The 20,279-nt window shown below is 51.5% G+C and overlaps 1 protein-coding gene across 1 annotated transcript; it reads right to left on the bottom strand.

Annotated features, from left to right (window-relative positions):
• Positions 1 to 6,400: 6,400 nt before the first annotated feature.
• LRRC40 (leucine rich repeat containing 40) lies at positions 6,401 to 20,213 on the bottom strand. Its single transcript, XM_041398345.1, has 16 exons — positions 20,098 to 20,213; positions 18,257 to 18,438; positions 17,196 to 17,377; positions 16,868 to 16,941; positions 16,073 to 16,202; positions 15,432 to 15,555; positions 15,042 to 15,184; positions 14,339 to 14,511; positions 13,483 to 13,573; positions 11,225 to 11,270; positions 10,429 to 10,537; positions 9,811 to 9,918; positions 8,631 to 8,741; positions 7,794 to 7,871; positions 7,432 to 7,617; positions 6,401 to 6,781 (listed from the first exon to the last, which is right to left on the bottom strand). The coding sequence occupies exons 1-16, from the start codon at positions 20,211 to 20,213 to the stop codon at positions 6,676 to 6,678; spliced, it is 1,959 nt and encodes a 652-aa protein (XP_041254279.1). The 3' UTR covers positions 6,401 to 6,675.
• Between the last annotated feature and the right edge of the window lie 66 nt (positions 20,214 to 20,279).

Raw genomic sequence — 20,279 nt, 5'->3', positions numbered from 1 at the left:
ATTAACCTGTACTTCCCATGAAATATTTCTATCATGTCGCATACGAAAGTATAGAGAAGAAAATATTTTCATAAACACCTCAAAGAAAGTATATATTAAATTAAATTTAATAATGTTCATTTATTTTCAATGCAAAGATATTCTATGCCTTATGAAAATACCTGTACATATGCCGTGTGTATAGCTGGCTCCGTAGGGATCAGGAACAATTCACTACACAGGGTGAGAGACTTCTCCAGCTGTAACTCTGGGACCTCGGGACAAGGAGCCCACGTGGGAAAGGGACAGCTCCCCTCCCCCTGGAATGGGTGAGCTCCCTCTGGAATGGGATAGCTCCTTCTGGAACGGGATAACTCCTTCTGGAATGGGATAACTCCTTCTGGAATGGGTGAGCTCCCTCTGGAATGGGATAACTCCTTCTGGAATGGGTGATCTCATTCTGGAATGGGTGAGCTCATTCTGGAATGGGTGAGCTCATTCTGGAACAGGATAAATCCTTCTGGAATGGGATAACTCCTTCTGGAATGGGTGAGCTCCCTCTGGGATGGGTGAACTCCGTCTGGAATGGGTGAACTCATTCTGGAATGGGATAGCTCCTTCTGGAACGGGATAACTCCTTTTGGAATGGGATAACTCCTTCTGGAATGGGGGAGCTCCCTCTGGAAAGGGTGAACTCATTCTGGAATGGGATAGCTCCTTCTGGAATGGGTGAGCTCCCTCTGGAATGGGATAACTCCTTCTGGAATGGGATAACTCCTTCTGGAATGGGTGAGCTCCCTCTGGAAAGGGTGAACTCATTCTGGAATGGGACAACTCCCTCTGGAACAGGGTAGCTCCCTCTAGAACAGGATAGCTCACTCTGGAATGGAATAACTCCTTCTGGAATGGGATAACTCCCTCTGGATTGGGGTAACTCCCCCTGGAGCAGAGTAACTCCCTCTGGAATGGGTGAACTCCTTCTGGAACAGGGGAACTCCCTCTGGAACGGGGTAGCTCCCTCTGGAACGGGGTAGCTCCCTTCAGAACAGGTTAATTCCCTTTGCTTTGGCTCTTCCCTCGATTCCATGTGCACACACTACAGGAGAACACCGAGGACAGGCAGGTTTGGCTCACGGATGGAGGAAGGTTGTGATGGTGGCAGTAAAACTCCTTTTGTTGCTGCTAATTTAACTCGTTAATTTTTCATTTCAGACTCCCCATTGACATTGTTGTGTATTTTCCCCCCTGCTCCAGGCCCTGGCGGGCCCTGCTCGGGATATTCCCGTGGGTGAGGCTGTGTGGGATCCTGGACTGGATCCTGGAAAGGGATGGGCGCAACACATCCCAGGGAGCAGCAGGTGACCCCTGGGAGGAGCGTTCCCAGCACAGGGCCAGTGGGACAACCCCTCATGTCCAAGTCCTGGGGCTGTTCCCAAGGGAGAATCCCAAAGCCCAGACTGTGCCCAGCTGCTGCTGCTGCTTCAGGGGTGCCGGGGTCCAGCCTGGTACTCCCTGACAGCAAAAAGGGAAAGCACAGGGAAAGCCCTGCAGGGGTTCCAGGGGATCCCAGTGCCCTCGAGCACAGAGGGACAGCTGGCTCTGGGATCACCTGCACCATTCCCACCCAAAATCCCACAGCCAAGGGTGCAGCCACAGCCCATGGGGATGTTCCATTTCTCCAAGAATTCCCAAACCTTCTCTCTCTGGCTGTGGGACCTGGGCAGCTGCAGGCCCTGGGAAGCCTCCAGGACCCTCCACCCCTAATAATTTCCCGTTTTCCCAGTGCCAGCTCACAGTTCCTCCCCAGGTGATGGCAAACCAGGAAAGTTCTCAGCCAGTCGTTCCCAACAGCGACCATTTAACATCCTCAAATCCGGTTTCATGTTTTCCAAGGTATTTTTAACACATCCAAGTCTGCATCTGTGTTTGGTGGCAGTGCCAGCCCTGGGAGGGGACAGGGGCTCCACACAGGGAGCAGGCAGGACAAGGCTGAGGGTGAATGGGGCAGCTGAGAGCAGAGCCAAGGAAATCCAGGAAAAATCTGAGCAGGAAATGTCCAGGAGGTCGGTTTGCTGTTGGTAGTGAGCACTTGGAGTGTAAAGATGTTAAACCCCTTGGTTAAAGCCCTTTCCAGGGCCTAAAGGAGCTCCAGGAGAGCTGGAGAGGGACTGGGGACAAGGAATGGAGGGACAGGACACAGGGAATGGCTCTCACTGACAAGAAGGCAGGGATGGATGGGAGATTGGGAATTAGGAATTGTTCCTGGCAGGGTGGGCAGGGACTGGGATGGAATTCCCAGAGCAGCTGTGGCTGCCCCTGGATCCCTGGCAGTGCCCAAGGCCAGGCTGGACACTGGGGCTGGAGCAGCTGGGACAGTGGCAGTGTCCCTGCCAGGGCAGGGTGGCACTGGGTGGGCTCTGAGGCCCTTTCCCCCCAACCCATTCCGGGATGCTGGGACCCCTCTCTGCTGTGGTTCAGCACTGAATTTCCCAACACAATCAGAAATGCCTCTGCACAGACAGAGCACAGAGCTCTGAGGGGGAATGCAAGGGCAGGGAATGCAAAACCAGGGAAATGAACCCCCACAAAGGGATCAGCTGAGGGCAGGGCTCCAGGGAGGCCTGATCAGGGGGGATCAGGGAGTTTATTCCCAGGAAGTGCCCGTGGATGAGGGGTGTCCTGCTGGGATCCCCTGGGCAGGCAGAGCCTGTCCCACAGCAGCAGGGTTGGGGACAGGTCCCAAAATAGCTCAGGGGGTGACAGCTGCGGGGTCAGCACCCACCCTGGCAGCTTTTGGACATAAATAAACACAGCCAGTCCCACCTCAGCTCGAGGAATTATTTCTTTCCCTGGGGTGGCAGAGCCCTGAGCAGCTGCCCAGTGTGGGCCTGGGGTTTCCCTCTCTGGGGACATCCCAACCCCAGCCGGACACGTCCCCGTGTCCCCTGCTCCAGGCTGGGCTGGATGGTGTCCAGAGGTCCCTCCTGTGATTCTGTGAACTGGTGGGATGTCACAGTTAGAATTTCCAAAGGAAATTGGGGATGCTGTGCCAGTCGGAGCTCCCTGCCCGTGCCCGTCCCTCACCATCCCTTTGGAAGTGCCCGGTTCCAGGGCTGTCCCTGGCAGGCAGGGCAGGCCCATCCGTGCCCACACAACTCCCTGGGCAGCACTTTGGACAGGACATGGATCCAGGGATCCATGGGGAGCTGGCCTGGCCCTGGAGCCACGGGCAGGCACAGCCGTGGTGCCACCACCCAACCCCAAACAGCACCATTTGCAAATCACGGAAATTCAAACAAAACAAAAAAATTTAATCCCCAAAAAAAAGTGTTTTGCCGATCCTCTCCCTGGCTGATTCCAGCTGGTTTAGTGGAAGGGACTGACTGGCACCAGTCTGGGCACTCCTGGCACTGCCCATGGCACAGGAGGTGGCACTTGTCCCCTTCTGTGTCCCTTGGGTGGCGGTGGCTGTGTCACCTCCCTCCTCCTCCTCCTCCCCGGGCAGGGCACTCGCTCATCACTTCGGTTTTCTACCTGTGAGTACTGTATCCAGTTCAGAACCAACAGCTTCCTTTAGTAAAGATTTTACCATTTTATAAAAGACATGTTTAATTATGATGGAGATGGCTGTATTGTAATTAATATTTTGAGATAATTGTGATTTTGAGCTTAAATTATATACAGAAATGGTCATTTTTGTATGTGTTCAAAGATTGCTATATTCCAGATGACTGTACTTTTCAGTTGAATTCCAGTATCCATGTAAATAAAGCTGAATGAGGAAATATTTACTACTTTATTAACATAGATCGTGAATGTACTTCATGTTTTTTGCAGTATAAAGACTTACTGAACTTGAAAGCTGCTTCATTTTATGTGCGAAAAGGTACTTCAAAAACTCTATTTTAAATCTATTGATTGAGTGCAATCAGCTCCTGTCCCCTGGCACATGCAGGTTGTCCCCTCCCCGTGCCCTGGAGGGCCTGGCCCGTGCTGTGGGGGCTGCTCTGTGCAGAGGGAGCCCAGGGACTGAACCGATGCTGTGCAGTGCAGCAGAGCCATTTTCGGCTTTGCTGTACCCACCTTTTTCAGTATTTCCAAAAAAAAAAAGTGTTTTGAATAACATTAAAAAGTCTCTTTATTGTATAAATAATAAAAACGTCACCTTATTGTAAGGCTTTCGGGTGGTTTTTTTTTTTTTGGTTTTTTTTTTTTGCTGGCAGAAAGGAGGTTTCAGAGGGTGGGGAAGGGGGGAATGAGCCTGGAAAATTGGGAAACTCCCAACTGGTCCAGCTGCAGCCACTGGGAGACATCAAATATGGAAAGGGAGCAATGGAAATGGGGAAGAAAACTCAGGTTTGGCAGCTTTTGGGGCAAATGTGTGGAAGGATAAATGCATGGACAAAATGGATGAAAGGACAATACATGTGGAAGGATAAATGCATGAAGAAATGGATGAAAGGACAAATGCACACAGGAGAAAATGTATGGAAACAAAAGGAGGCAGGGGCTGAGGGCAGCAGCAGTTCCATCATCCAAGGAGCTGCAGAAGTGGCCCTGGAGCTCCAGGTGTCCCCTGCTGTCATCTGCTTCCCACGGGGCAGATCCTGCCCTTCCCATCCCCACTCCCCCAAAGCCCTTTCCCATTCCCTTTCCCATTTCCTGCAGCCAGGACCAGGTTCTGCTCCCCTCCCTGGGGACACAGGGAGGTGCAGCTGGGCCTGAGCCCCCTGAGCCATCCCTGCTCCAGCTGGAAGGCAATTCCCACACCTGGGGAGCTGAGGGTGAGCTCAGAGTGTTTTATGTTCATCTGGACACGTTCAAAACCTGGGAAATTTAGTGAGGAACTGTACAAAATCCTGCTGTGCTACTGAACCTCCAGGGCTGTGTCCATGAGAGAGCCTGAGTGGCTGGAGCGTGTCCAGGGCAGGGAATGGAGCTGGGAAGGGGCTGGAGAATCCCTGAGGGAGCTGGGAAGGGGCTGGAGAATCCCTGGGGGAGCTGAGAAGGGGCTGGAGAATCCCTGAGGGAGCTGGGAAGGGGCTCAGCCTGGAGCACAGGAGGCTCAGGGGGCCCTTGTGGCTCTGCCCAGCTCCTGCCAGGAGGGGACAGCCGGGGGGTCGGGCTGTGCTCCAGGAACAGGGACAGGAGCAGAGGGAACGGCCCCAGGCTGGGCCAGGGGAGGATCAGGGTGGGCACAGCAGGAATTTCCCCATGGAAAGGGGGGTCAGGCACTGGAGGGTGGTGGAGCCCACCCACAGCACTGTTCCCATTAAAGGTCCCACCTGCAGGACATCTGGAAGTGTGCCTGAACAAGAGAAGTTCTCAATGTTCCCATCTACAGAGCTCAGTTACAGCCTGAAGGACCCAAAGCAGATCCAAGGGGAACATTTATTGTCTCAGCCCAGCAGCAGCCCCATCTTCACTCAGGTGAGCCCTGCACACACCTGGGGCATTTCTCACCACCTCACAGCTCAAGCACTCCACCACACTCACACCAGGGGCAGTTCTGGGGACAGCAGTGAAACAAGAGAAAACAGGAATACAAACCCCAGAGTGTCCCCTTCTGCCTTTGGCCCCGGTGCTTTGATGGTGACAGCCCTCTCCAGAGCCCAGCTCAGCTGCAAAAGCACCATGGCTGTGCTGAAGGCAGCTTTCCTTGCTGTCCTTTATTACAAACAGTGTAAACAGAGTGTGTGGGATCCTGAAATCCCTGCTGGAACATGCAGAGGGCAGGGAATGTTTCACACCTGGGTTCTTAACACTGGGCAGACTCGCAGCCAGGAGCAGGAGAAGGATGGAAGCTGTAGAGCCCAGGGGCACTGCTGGGACAGGGGGTACTTGGCTGCTCCTGTGCTGCTGGAATGTGGCTCTGCAGGTATTCCAGCAGTGCAGCTGTGCCCCTGGCCAGGCCAGGCTCAGGTGGGAATGCCCAGGCTGGAATGGTCAGGGCTCAGGTGGGAATGCCCAGGGCTCAGGAGGAGTGCCCAGGCTCAAGAGGGAATGCGGCTCCAAAGGTATTCCAGCAGTGCAGCCATGCCCTTGGCCAGGCCAGGCTCAGGTGGGAATGGTCAGGGCTCAGGGCTGAGGAGGGAATGCCCAAGCTCAGGAGGAATGCCCAGGGCTCAGGTGGCAGTGCCCAGGGCTCAGGGTTGAGGAGGGAATGCCCAGGCTCAGGAGGAATGCCCGGGCTCAGGAGGCAATGCCCAGGGCTCAGGAGGAATGCCCGGGCTCAGGAGGGAATGCCCAGGCCCAGGAGGAATGCCCAGGCTCAGGAGGCAGTGCCCAGGGCTCAGGAGGAATGCCCGGGCTCAGGAGGGAATGCGGCTCCGCAGGTACTCCAGCACGGCAGCCGGGCCCTTGGCCAGGCCAGGCTCAGGGCTGAGGAGGGAATGCCCGGGCTCAGGAGGAATGCCCCGGGCTCAGGAGGAATGCCCGGGCTCAGGAGGGAATGCCCAGGGCTCAGGGCTGAGGTGGGAATGCCCAGGGCCCAGGAGGAATGCCCGGGCCCAGGAGGAATGCCCAGGCTCAGGAGGAATGCCCAGGCTCAGGAGGAATGCCCGGGCTCAGGAGGGAATGCGGCTCCGCAGGTACTCCAGCACGGCAGCCGTGCCCTTGGCCAGGCCAGGCTCAGGGCTGAGGAGGGAATGCCCGGGCTCAGGAGGAATGCCCAGGGCTCAGGAGGAATGCCCGGGCTCAGGAGGGAATGCGGCTCCGCAGGTACTCCAGCACGGCAGCCGTGCCCTTGGCCAGCACGGCGGCGCGGGGCGTGCGGAACGGGTTCCCTTCCAGCAGCAGGCTCCTGCAAACAGGGCTGAGTTACTGGGAGGAATCTCCTTGTACCCACACACTCATCCACTGCATGCAGATTTCTGAGGCCTTTGAAATTCCTGGGGAGTTCCTCTTTGGTCCTGCTAAAAGAGTCTGGGTTTCTGCTTCCCTCGTTCTCAGCAGCTGAGCTTTGAGACAGCTGAGTTTTAATTTATGCTGATAAATCAGTGGGGGTGTAACACACACCCCACTCCTTCAGCCTCTGCCAGGAGGAGTGAAAAGAGAACCTCTGGAATATAGAAACAGAATTCCAGAGTGGCTCAGGCCAGAAGGGAGCAGTGGGGTCAGCTGGTCCAACCTCCCTGCTCAACGGGAGGTGCACCAGGAGCGTGACTGGGAGCACAGGAAATGTCACCCCCAAGGCTCCACCACGAGCTTCACACAACCCCCAGACCCTCAACATCAGTTCTAATTGATGAAACAACTCCCACAGTTCTCTGCAATACTGAGAAATTAGGGAAGACATTATGGAAGAAATTGCCCTGTTCTACAGAAGGCCAGAGAGACACTTTTTGGGCAAACCCAACACCCTGCCAATGGGTGCTTTTTCCTCTGGCAAACACACCCTGAAGAACTCAGACAGCAAGTGTGCTCATAAGCAGGCCCCCTGACCCCACACACCTGAGATTCTCACAGTTGCCCAGCTCTGGGGGCACCTGGAGGAGGTCATTGTTCTGCAGGTCCAGCGTTCCCAGCTTGTCCAGCCCCTTCAGCTGCACGGGGTCGATGGATCCCACCTGGTTGTTGCTGAGCAGGATGGTCTCCAGGGCTGGGAGGTGATACAGGACACTGGGAAACACCTTAAATCTTCAGGAAGGGAAAGGAGGGATAGTCAAGAACAGGGCATTCAGAAGAGAAGCACTTAATGGGAGCTCCCAGCTCATTGAAGTGGCTCCTTGTTCTCACATCACAGAAAAATTGTGTCAAACTCAGCCCAGCTCTTTTCATTATTGTATTTTTTAAAAATCTAAAGAGTTCCTCACCTATTGAAAGCAAGATTTATTGTGTGCAGTCTTTTCAGTGCCTCCATTTCCTCAGGCAAGGCTGTCAGAACATTGTTTCTGTTATCAAAGAAAAGAAAAATAACAAGCACTAAACTCAGTCAGGGGCTTGGATGAGAATTCCCAAATCACCTACACAGTCTGGGGCCAGTTCACTGCCTCACAGCAGGGGCAGGAGCATGCCAGGGATTCCCCTTTCTGCCAGGAGGACACTCAAAGCCTGTCCTCTAAAGATTCCCAAGTATTCCCAAGCAGCCACCAACTGCACAAACCTGCCTGGAAATTCAGCTCCTGGTTTCCAGAGGAAAGCTTATCAAAGTGCCCAGACCCTGGAGCCCAAGTGAAACACTCAGGTCACTCCAAAGCTCCCCAAAATCAATGGACTGAGCTAATCCTGATCTAAACAAGGCCAGGAACATTTCTCAGGAATCAGAGGAGGAAAGGTGACAACAAGGAACCATCTCTTGCCTCTCCTTCCAGCAGTGCGACAAAATCTGCACCTTCCCTGTCCTAATTCCCAGGATTTTTTGGTGTGGTTTCTTCCCAGGGGTTGCAGGAGTGTTTTGAAATAGCAACATCTCAGAACCCTTCTCTGAGTGAGGCAGGATCTCTCCTCCAGCAAGTCTCAGAACTGGTCCATTTGTGTCTTTTTTAAGCAAGGCCCAAATTTAGGCCATGTCCTCTTCTGGCTCTGCCACGGAGAGATTTTGGGAGTGAAGACGATTTCAGTGCTGCCATTCCACTGGAACAGATGGCTGCTTTAGGAAGGCAGGCAAAAAAATTCCCAGGCAAGGAAGTGCAACAACACACATCACCAACCTGAGATCCAAATGTGTCAACTTCTGGAGCAGGCACAGCTCCGAGGAAATGGAGGAGATTTTGTTGAAGGCCAGGCTGACATCACAAACTGAGTCCTTCAGCTCCACAAGCCTGAAGCACAAAAGGAAGATGCTCTCACTATGGAAGCTCATGGTTGCTTGCTTTCTAAGTTATTAGAAAACCTGGCTTATTCTACAAATCAAGGACAACTTACAGGTTTTTTGCTGAAGTGATTTTGAGGAGATCACAGAATGTCACCTGTGAGAGGAGCTGCTGCTCCTCCAGCCTTGCATGTGGGGTAAGGCAAAGCTCAAATTATTTATTTGCAGTTATCAGATTGCATTTTCTCTCACAAACATTGCTACCAAAGCCTCCTCAGTAAATGTGGTCAGGAACTGTTTCAGAGACCATGGCCCAGGTGACATCACTACCACCTCCTGCCCTGGACATGTTTTAATACAGACTTCACCCACCTTCTTCTGCAGCCAAAAAGCCTGACTAAAAAATCCCATTTTTTCCCATATTTTGTTTCTGCTCCCCTGTTGTGCTGTTACAAAACTCTGGGAGTAGCTGCTGCTGCTTGAAGAAGGTTATTTATTATACTAACAGGTTTTTGTAGAGGTTTTCACAGCTCAAAAAGTTCCCTGTTGAACCCCTCAAAGAGAATCTCTGGCTTAGCCCTGAAACAAAAGGCAGTTACATGATAAACCTCTCCTGCCTCCTGTCTGGACTGGCATGGAATTCTGAGGCAGCTGCACACTCCCCCACACCTATCCCAGGGAATTCAGCAGCCCCTCACACAGTGACACAGCATGGGATGCACAAGCAGCAGCTCCCAAAACTGAGTCTCCAGAATCCTTTTTGTCCCTCTGGGATTGCACCTGCCCAAGCTGTCTGTGCCAGAGGTTGTGCTCAGCACACCTGGGAATAAACTGTCCTCAAAAACCACTGAGGATGATTTTTGGGGGCTCCCAGAGACACAGAAACCTTCCTCCTGACACAGAGGGATTCGAGGTTCCCAGCAGTGCCAGGAAAAGCCTTTCCTTGGCTGTGGCTGGCCCCGGTGACTGCACAGCCCCACCTGGGATCTGTGTGCACAAACAGCTCAGGGGGGGAACAGCATGCTGCAAGCAAAGGCAGGAGAGCAAACTCCAGGTGGGAATGGCCTTCCCAGCAGTACCTCGGGGGGATCTCCCTGAGCTGGTTCTTGCTGAAGTTCACGGTGGCCACGGGATTGGCGCCCACGGCGTCGAACACGGCCTCGGGGATCTCGGCAGCCTGCTTGTCACTGGGACAGCAGAGACACCAATTAACCACTGCCTGCTAATCAACACGGCACTTCCACCTTCTTCTAGAGAAGACGGAGAGCAGAACACGGGGGAACAGCTGCAGAATGCCCCCAGTGCTGCCCCACGCCCACAATGTCACCAAAGAGGATTTTTTTTTCCATTTCCCAACCCTTCCAGGTCCATTTAAGGAATAACTGAGCAGGCACTGCCCTACCACAAGATGTTCTGGGACTTAGTGAAAATCATAAAGAGCTTCAAAGGTACTAAGAGCACCTGCTGGGATTCTGCAGTTCAATATTATCACAGAATATTTGATAAAACAAAAAAAAAATTTAAACCCCATAGTCTAAATCTGCCCATTCCCAAGCACAGGAATTAAAGGGAAGACTGCCCACACGCAGCAGGGTTTGTGGACAGCTTGGTGTATAATGAAGGTGGGGAAAAAAACCAGGAGCATAAAACAGGACAGCGTTCTTAGAGCTTCAGGAATGGGCAATATTCCCAAATACCTGTATTCCAATAATTTCAGGGTGGTTATGGCGTGGATGTTGACCTTGGACTGGCTGGGAAGAGTCATGGCTGTCACAGGAGGCTCTTCATTGGGGCCAGGTCCATCATCTGGGGACACCAGAGGGGTGCAGGGACACAGCTGAGCTGCTCTGAGTGGCCCCAGGCAGCTGCCACCACCCCCCTCTAATCCTGCTCTACTCTGGCTCAACTCCAGATCATCATTTTCAGATAATTTCAGTCATTTCCTAACAAAGGTTTTTTACCATCTTGGATTTGGGGGTTCTTTTAGGGGGAAGGAGGGAGAAGGGCTGACCTGGACTTTGCCAAGCAGGGGAGGGAGCACTGGAGATGTGATTCTGTGAGGTTCTGCTCCATGGGGTAGGGAGCTGGAAACTACAAAAACCAGGGAATTCCAACTGGAAATGATGACCTAGAGCAGCTTTACCCACACTGGCACATCTGACCACAATTTCAGTTAAAGCATTAATATTTACAAACCCTCATCTATGAATTTCCTTCTGGTTACTCCCCACAATCCACATGAAAAAGCTCCTGCACACCTGAAATGGGAATTCCCATCCAGCTGAGTCTGGGTTTGTAAAGGATAATCCTCAGTTCAGAATGTTTATTATTCAGTATTAGCTAATAGGATAAGAAACTGAAATATCACAGCAAACTGTTGAGTAAAGGAAATTTTTACTGCAGGATAACTGGGAAAAACCTGGATTTAAACAACCATCTACTTAAATTTCTTAGAATATTCTCTTTAAAATGAAGTGGAAAAAAGCAACATACCTTGGATTTTGCTTCTCAGATATTTCAGCAGTTCCTGGGTGCCTTTCTTTAAAAAAGAAACAAACCCCAAGTCACTCAGCAGTAATTGTGCAGCTGGGGGGACAATGCAGAAGGACAATGCCAGCACACAGGTGGAGCCCACAGCATTCCTGACTAAAAATCCCACTGAAAATCCCACAGCAGCTCGGGAACTTGCTTGGTTATCATTTTATTTATTCCAGCTTTCTGATTTTATTTATACCAGAATTTCTGATCCTGAATTACAGCCTCAGGCTGCATTTCTGTAGCTCCTGATGTGAAGATTTTTGCCACTTCCAAGAGCAAGTAAAAAGGCTCCAATGAGCTTAATTTTCCCTTTAAAAAGCTCCAGCACAATTTGCTCTGGAGAGCACATTTACAGAGTCAGTGAAGCTGACTGCTCACCATTCTGCTACTTTTTTATGGCCCACATCATAAACTCTGGGAAAATCGTGGCAGTTTGCAGCATTTGCAGGGATTTTTAACAGCTCCAAAGATTTCCCTCAGTCCTCTCACAGCAACTCCCAGAGGTCAGACACAGCTGCTACCTGCACAAACCTGTGGGCAGTGAAGCCCAAGCTCCTCTGCACTGTTTGTTTTAGGGGAAAGGAAGGTTTGGGGTATGATTTCACAGGTTTCAGAACCAGGGACTGACCTAAAGTGCTGGATGTGAATGAACATTTCTCACTCCAGCTGACACAGCTAGGAGACTGGAGGAACACAGAGGGATAAAGGGAATGCAGATGTTGGAAAGGAGGGAATTGCCACAAGGAGACAGGCAGGGAGAGGGGGACTGTGCTGAGCATGGCAAGGGAAGCCATTCAGGGAACAAGCTGGGAAGTTGTGAGAGAAAGGTGAAGGTCAAACTGAAATCTCAGTAACAGATGCATGGGAAGGAAAGCAGAGAGCAGGGTAAAGCTCCAGAGCCAAGCAATGGCATGGGAATTAACAAAAACAGACCAGGATTTACCAGAAATTAACTGGAAATTCACCAAGAACCAGGAATGGGGTTGGGACTGGAATGAGAGGCCTGAGGAAGAGAAGGTGAGCTGGGCAGGGCTGGAGAAGGGAAGAGAAGAATCTGCTGCTCCCCTACACTCACCCCAGTCCTTTATCTCAGTATCCACCTGCTCCAAGCAGTGCCTGGGGAGCCCTAAAGCTCCTCCACCAATTGCCCCTCTAAACCAAGTGGAAAAAAAAATCCAGCCAGGCAGAGAGAATTGCAGCCAGCTGAATTTACAGTGTTGGTGACAGATCCAGGCAGCACAGAGCGTGGCATGACGGGCTCCTCGTGCCTGGCCTTTGGCCCAGGTGGGAAACACAGCCCAGGAGTGACAATTGCAGCTGAAGCAGCAAACCCTCAGTAATCCAGGAACAGCAGAACTCCAGCATTCCTGACTCAGACTCCATTCCAGGAACACTTTGGACAAGTGCTCATTAACTCAGGGCACACTCTGCTCCCTCAGCCAGGCACACCAGGGCTTCCCTCTCCTGACAGATGTTACAGATTTCATTGCAACACAGACTCGTCAGTTCTGCTTATTTTGGGAGCATCCCAGTGCTTTGGGAACACTGATTTTACAACCCTGGCAAAGGCACAGAAGTAGGAATGTGCAGCACCACTAGAGGGGCCTGCCAAGGGAAAAATCACAGGGAACTGTGTAGCAGGAGTGGTGCCCAGGCTGCAGCCTCGTGCTGCCCTAAGGACTCCTTTTCCTGGGAACAACTCACACCCTCCCCTTGCTGCCTGCCTACAAGAGAACAGAGCACTGAATCCAAGAACTTTCATTAAGACAAGACCTTAAAGCCCATCCCACTCCATCCCCTGCCATGGCAGGGACATTTCCACTCTCCCAGGCTGCTCCCAGCCCCTGGCCTTGGGCACTGCCAGGGATCCAGGGGCAGCCACAGCTGCTCTGGGCACCTGTGCCAGGGCCTGCCAGGGAACAATTCCTAATTCCCAATCTCCCATCCATCCCTGCCCCTCATCCTGTCCCTCCATCCCTGTCCAAAGTCCCTCTCCATCTTTCCTGCTGCTCCTTCAGGCCCTGAAAAGCCACACTGAGGTCACCCCAAAGCTTCTCCTCTCCAGGTGAACAATCCCAGCTCTGCCAGCTTTTCCTTCCAGCAGAGCTGCTCCATCCCTGGGACCATCCTGGTGCCTCCTCTGGACCCTCTCCAGCAGCTCCAGGTCCTTCCTGTGCAGATGTCCACACACACAAGCAAACCCCAGTGCTCACTTGCAGCAGGTCTCTCCGAATGGTTCTCAAAGGATTTCCCTCCAGGGCCAGGAATTTCAGCTGAGGGAGGTTCCCCAGGGTGTAAGGCAACCTGCAGAGGGAAACAACTGATTGATTCCACAGCAGCTCCAAAAGCACTGCTACAGAATGTGCAGTGGCTGCTCAGAGGGGATCCTGAAGCTCAGGTTCACAGAAAAAGATGCAGAATCCCAGATTCATTTAAGTTGGAAAAGCTCTCCCAGACCATCTCTGCCAAGCTCTGCCCAACTCCCACCTTGTCACCAGTCCAGAGCTATGAGTGCCACCTCCAGGAATTCCCTAGGCACCTCCAGGGATGGGCACTCCAAACCTCCCTGGGCAGTTCCAAGCCCCGAGCACCCTTTCCGTGGGGAAATCCCTGCTGCTGTCCACCCTGGGGCCGTTCCCTCTGCTCCTGTCCCTGTTCCTGGAACACAGCCCGACCCCCCGGCTGTCCCCTCCTGGCAGGAATTGTGCAGAGCCACAAGGGCCCCCTGAGCCTCCTTTTCTCCAGGATGAGCCCCTTCCCAGCTCCCCCAGCCTCTCCTGGGGCTCCAGCCCCTTCCCAGCTCCCTCAGGGATTCTCCAGCCCCTTCCCAGCTCCCTCAGGGATTCTCCAGCCCCTTCCCAGCTCCCTCAGCTGCTCCTCACAGCACTCCCAAGCCACAGCGAAGTCACAGGCAGAACACAGAACATTTCACAAGTCCCAGTCTGATCTCAGCAATCCCACAACACACAGAGGGCTCCTTCATTTCCTGACTGAGTCATTCCTGAAGTGCCCTTCCCACGGAAGGAAGGAGCTGCCACCACCCAGCCCCAGCCCAGGTGTCACTATTACCTACTGATGTCATTGTTGGCCAGGTCGAGCCTCTCCAGCTTCTGCAGCACCGTGATCTCCTCGGGCACTGCCTTGATCTTGTTGTCCCTGAGCTCCAGCACACACAGGGAGCTCAGCTGCTTCAGGTTCTCTGCATTCAGGATTTCAATCTGATTCTCCCCAGCGTGTAATTCCTATGGGAACAAAGAGCACCACAACTGTGGGAAAATTGCTTCATAATTTATGTCCTAAATTGTGACATCAGCAGTTATCAGTATGATGATGTGGAGAATATGGACATCTTGATTCCCTTCCATCTGCCTACAAAATACCTGGATATAACCTGATTATGTTAAAAGGAAAAACAGTGTATTTCCTCTGCAGTTGCAAAGAAAAAATTATAATGAACAAAGTGAATTTATCCAGAAAAAGTTCCCAAAGATAAAAAATAACTGTTGCAGGCAATATTAGATCCAGCTTTCAGTCATTCCTCTCCTGAACACTTTTTATCTTCCAAATCTGGAAAAGTTCTGCAAACTCATCTTTCAAAAGGTTGAATAACAAGGGCAGGAAGAGAAGTTGCACGTTAAACAGAGTTCCAAACACAGAGCTGTCATCTGCTTTTGATCACAGCACCTCACAAAAGCTTGTGCTTAAAGTAACTGTCACTATTTCAAAGTTTACAGCACAGGCAGTTCCAGCAGAGCAGCCATTCCAAGCTCACCTTCAGTAACTTGCAGGAGGGAAGCTCTGGCAAAGAACGCAGTTTGTTTTTCCTCAGGTAAAGCTGCTCCAGGGATGCCATGGTTGCTAATTTAGGAGGTACTGTCTCCAGGTAATTTTTGGTACAATCCAGTTGCTTCAAGCCTGTGGAAGTCAATGTCCAGTGAGAAACAGAGAAGATAAAAATACCTTTCTACAGCAACATAATTGCCCTGGGGGTTTAATTTAAAATAAACACAACATTTTGCCAAACAGATCCTAGAAGTAATAACTGATTTTCTTCAGCAAACAGTAACTCTTTCAAGATCTATTTTAAAACCTTGCACTGTACTGCTGAACACAAGCACAGCCCTGGCTGTCTGGCATTAATAACCCGAGGAAAGTGAATTACTTTTCATGGCACTGAGATCTGCAGGCAGCTCCTTGAGCTGGTTACAGGCCAGGTTGAGCCGCACCAAGTTCACCAGCAGAGCAAAACTGGTGGGGATGGCTGTGAGCTGGTTGTTGGACACATCCTGCACGTGGAAACAGAGAGAGAGAGATGAGAGGTGTCTGGAACATCCCAGGAGTGCTGCTACTGCAGAGTTAATTAGTGGCAGAACAGTAAAATTAGATTGCTGACAACTGGCACAAGTGTGAGAGAAGGAACAACTCCCCCAGGACTGACAGTTCGCCGGGGACTTCAGCTTTCCCAAAATATGTCAAACCAAGAACAAACTAAAAACAAACCCCACCGTGCAGTAACTGACACTAGAACAGCCACTGGAATATTTCCAAGTCCTGCTGCTGAATCCCAGGGATTTTTAACTAGCAGACAAACCCTTTGCAAACACAGAGACAGGTCTGGAGCTGTGCTTTACCAGCTCCTCCTGCTGAATCCCAGGGATTTTTAACTAGCAGACAAACCCTTTGCAAACACAGAGACGGGTCTGGAGCTGTGCTTTACCAGCTCCTCCTGCTGAATCCCGGGGATTTTTAACTAGCAGACAAACCCTTTGCAAACACAGAGACGGGTCTGGAGCTGTGCTTTACCAGCTCCTCCAAGCTGAGGAGCTGCCCCAGCCCCTCGGGCAGCTGGCTCAGCTCGTTGTGCTGCACCAGGAGGCTCCTCAGACGGGGCAGCTGCAGCAGCTCCTCGGGAAGGCTCCTCAGTTTGTTATGGCTGGGGTGGAAACATGGAACACAAAGGCAAAGGAAAAACACTCAGGAGATTTTAGGAATGTAACTGCACACAGAACATTTGTGTGCCACAGCCTGCTGGTCAGGACACTCTAAGGAACAATTCATTATCTTTATTTATTTGTTCAAACAGACTTTTAATCCTACTCTGAATTTACAGCATTCTAGATGGATCTCAGGTTTGTTTATGTACTTCACACATGCAGTGGTAGCATAACCTCTCCTTGTGCACAGATTTACAAAATTATCCCAGTAAACAGGAGATTCTGAACCTTCCAGCACAAACAAGATCTACACAGTTATTTACAATGTGCATTATTCATGACTGGAAATGTTTTATCCTCAGAACTGCCAGACTGAAGCAAATAAATGCAAATAAATATTTTGTGTATCATTATTCAGAATATCACTGTTTGCACCTTCCAAGCAATTGTGACTTTGAATACCAGTGAAAACAAATCCAACAAACCCAAGGCCACCAGTTTTGATCCAAAATGGATAATGTAACATACACAATACATAATAATATTCTACAATGAGTAATCCGGAGTTAATTTTTTGAAAAAACGGTTGCTATCCTGCAATTTCTCACTCACACCCAAAAGTCACTGCAGTATTTTTCAAGTTTTCTCTGTAACACGGCCTTACCTGACATCGAGTTTCTGGAGATTTTCAAGCTGCCCTAAAGCAGAAGGCAATGATGTCAGTTGATTGTCATGCACCTGGAAAAGAGAGGTTTTAGGACACAGTTACTTATTTATACCTCAGAGGGTGGGGTTTTTTCGGGAAGAATTCCTCCCCAATATCCCACGGGTCCCAGCCCTCTGGCAGTGGGAAGCCATTCCCCCTTGTCCTGGCACTCCAGGCCGCTGTGAAATGAATACACCGGGGAAATGGAAAACAAAGATCCAGGATGACGTTTCCCCATGTCCTACAGGGAAGCACCGTGAGAGCACCGAGGGGTCCCTGTACTCACGTCCAGCATGGTGAGGGCAGGCAGCAGCTGCACATCCTCCGAGAGGCTCTGCAGCTTGTTGGAGGCCAGGATCAGCTTGGTCAGGTCGGTCTGCTCCCACCAGCGATCGGCAGCTCCGAAGGACAGGTTCTGCTGGGCTTCCTCCGGCGTGTCCAGGTTGATCCTCCACACGTGCTCGGGCACTGCAGCACAAACACAGCCGTCAGCTGAACCCCGCAGGTGTCTGCTCCAGCATTTCACTGTCAGAGTGCTTTTTGGGTGTAAAATCGTGGAGTGGGTTGGGCTGGAAGGGACCTTCATGATCATCTAGGTCCAACCCTTCTGCCTTGGGGGATGACATATATAGACATACATAAATATATATGGATGCATGTAGGCATATACATATGTGTGTACGTATTAAAAAAAGACATCTATACATAGATACATATATATATATACATGCACACATGTATGTAATACATCCCTATGTCACTCTCCCGTCCACTGTGTCCTAGAGACATTTTTGCAGAGGCAGCAACAAAAGCCGATGGAAACATGCCAGAAACGGACAACAGCGAGCAGATGGCGCTCCCCGGGAGCCGCTCCCGCCCCGCCCGAGGCTCCCGGGGGCTCCCCGGCAGCAGCCCCGGCGAGCTGCGGGGCAGGAGGGCCCCGCGGCCGGCCGGGCTCACGCACCGTGGGTGAGATGATCATCTAGGTCCAACCCTTCTGCCTTGGGGGATGACATATATAGACATACATAAATATATATGGATGCATGTAGGCATATACATATGTGTGTACGTATAAAAAAACACATCTATACATAGATACATATATATACATGCACACATGTATGTAATACATCCCTGTCACTCTCCCATCCACTGTGTCCTAGAGACATTTTTGCAGAGGCAGCAACAAAAGCCGATGGAAACATGCCAGAAACGGACAACAGCGAGCAGATGGCGCTCCCCGGGAGCCGCTCCCGCCCCGCCCGAGGCTCCCGGGGGCTCCCCGGCAGCAGCCCCGGCGAGCTGCGGGGCAGGAGGGCCCCGCGGCCGGCCGGGCTCACGCACCGTGGGTGAGGCCGCGCCCCGCCAGGTTGAGCTGCCCGCTGCGCCGCGCCAGCCGCAGCAGCCCCTGCGGCACCGCCGGCGCCGCCTCGGCCGCCNCCGCGGGCGGGCCCGGCCCACCCCCGGCGCCGCCATTTCCCGCCCCGCCGTGCCGAAATGGAGCGCGGCGCCGGGCCCGGGCCGCGCTGCTCCGGTGTTGTGCAAGGACACGAGGAACAGCACGTGAAACGGCGCTTTCACATCAGTTTATTGGTTTTGCTGTCCCCCTTAGCGCTGTACGCGGCTGCACTGCAGCCTCTGGCGGGCTGTGGGTGGCTGGGCTCGATGATCTGCAGGGTCTGTTCCAACCTCAGTGGAATCTCAGGATGGTTTGGGTTGGGAGGGGCTTTAAAGCCCGTCCCGTGCCATTCCCGCTGTGCCGTGGATGGAATGAGATGATATCCAAAGGCACAACTGCTTGGAAGGTGCAAAGAGTGATGTTCTGAATAATCATACGCAAAATTTTCCACACCTTCCCCTGTCCCAGGCTGCTCCAAACCCCAGTGTCCAGCCTGACCCTGGGCACTGCCAGGGATCCCGCTGCTCTGTGCCAGGACTTGCCCACCCTCCCAGGGAAGGATTTCCCCCCAGTATCCCATCTAAACCAGCGCATGGAACCAGCCCCGTGCCTGCAGATCCCACCAGCAGCTCCCAGCGAGAGGAAAATGCTGATAAAGGAATGCGGCCCCACGCTGGACTGTATCTCTCTTCACTCTGTAAAAGCACATCTGTGTTTCAAACACTCCCCTCTTTGAAAAATGCTTCTACGAGTAGTCCAATTGGAATGAAAAGTAATTAGTGAAGGTTTAAATTCATACATTAGTCAAGTATGTGATTCAGGAAACTCACTTCAGGCACTTGCTCTTGACTAAGGATATTGGCCTCATTAGGTTTTTTACCAGTGTTCTTTAATTCCAACCCCCCTTTATTTCTCCTCTCTCAGTGGAGGCAGAAACACACAGAAAATACTGGGTATTTCAACTGATTTTTTTTTTTTTTAAACCAGTGGTGCTTAAATATGGGTTTTAAGGACTTCAGAGGGTGAGTGCTCTGTGCCTCAGGGCCCCTGGTAAAAACACTGTGTCCCTTTCATCTCATTCAGTTTCAACGCTGTTGGATAGCTAAGTTCCACATGGAACATTGCTGACAAATTCAAACCTGGAATTTAAATAAGCTTTTGGCAATTCAGTACAAGACATGGCATCTGTGATATTTCACAAGTGGAAATGTGACATCTGGTAAGGGAGGACAGTGTCTCCTACTTTATGAATCAGATGCGGCAGAATTTCAGCTGGATTAATAAATAAGGCTTGTTTTATTTACATTCAGGAAATACATTAACATAAAGCAACAAACTCATCAGGAAATAGTGTGATTTGTACTATGTAAACCACAAACACTTTTTTTTCCCCTCTCTAATGAGAAATTCCGACCCCAATGTTGCACTGCTTGCGATGCCTTTTCTGGGGCTACCTGAAAAGAGAGTTCAGGGAGTAAAAAGCAGGAATATTTTTGAAAGGCCTTCAGGTACATTTTGGGCAGATGAAGCCCCCCAGGGACTACGCCCAAAAATGGATGATGGGGGTCACGAATTTTCACACTTTTATAAGTTGGGTTTATTTGCATATTGAGGGTTAATGTTCCAATTACACCTTCAGGCAACGAAGCCATTCACCCCAAGTTTGCTCCCCCCAACTCACTTTTGTTTCCATCTCTGGGGGCCTGAGGCAGTGAGGTCTCCCTGATTGCCAGGCCTGGAGAGGAATTGTGCCTGACCAAAATGCATTGTATATGGAGTTTATTACGCACTAAAGAACTGCAGGATCACAAATACAGAAAAGCCGGAATGCCAAGGCATCACGGGGGACAGCGTATTTCGTGGGAGTTTGCTCTGCGGGACGATGAGGGACGCGGAGGCCATGAGGGCCCCTCAGAGCCGCCTCAGCTTTCCCGCGCAGCGGGGCTCTGAGGGGGTGGGGTGGGTGGG

The sequence above is a fragment of the Onychostruthus taczanowskii genome, unplaced genomic scaffold (genome assembly GCF_017590055.1).
Source record: "Onychostruthus taczanowskii isolate IOZ18803 unplaced genomic scaffold, ASM1759005v1 scaffold144, whole genome shotgun sequence".
In the NCBI taxonomy this organism is placed as follows: Eukaryota; Metazoa; Chordata; class Aves; order Passeriformes; family Passeridae; genus Onychostruthus; species Onychostruthus taczanowskii.
The sequence above is the reverse complement of the archived record's forward strand: the minus strand, read 5'-3'. Positions and strand labels throughout refer to the sequence as shown.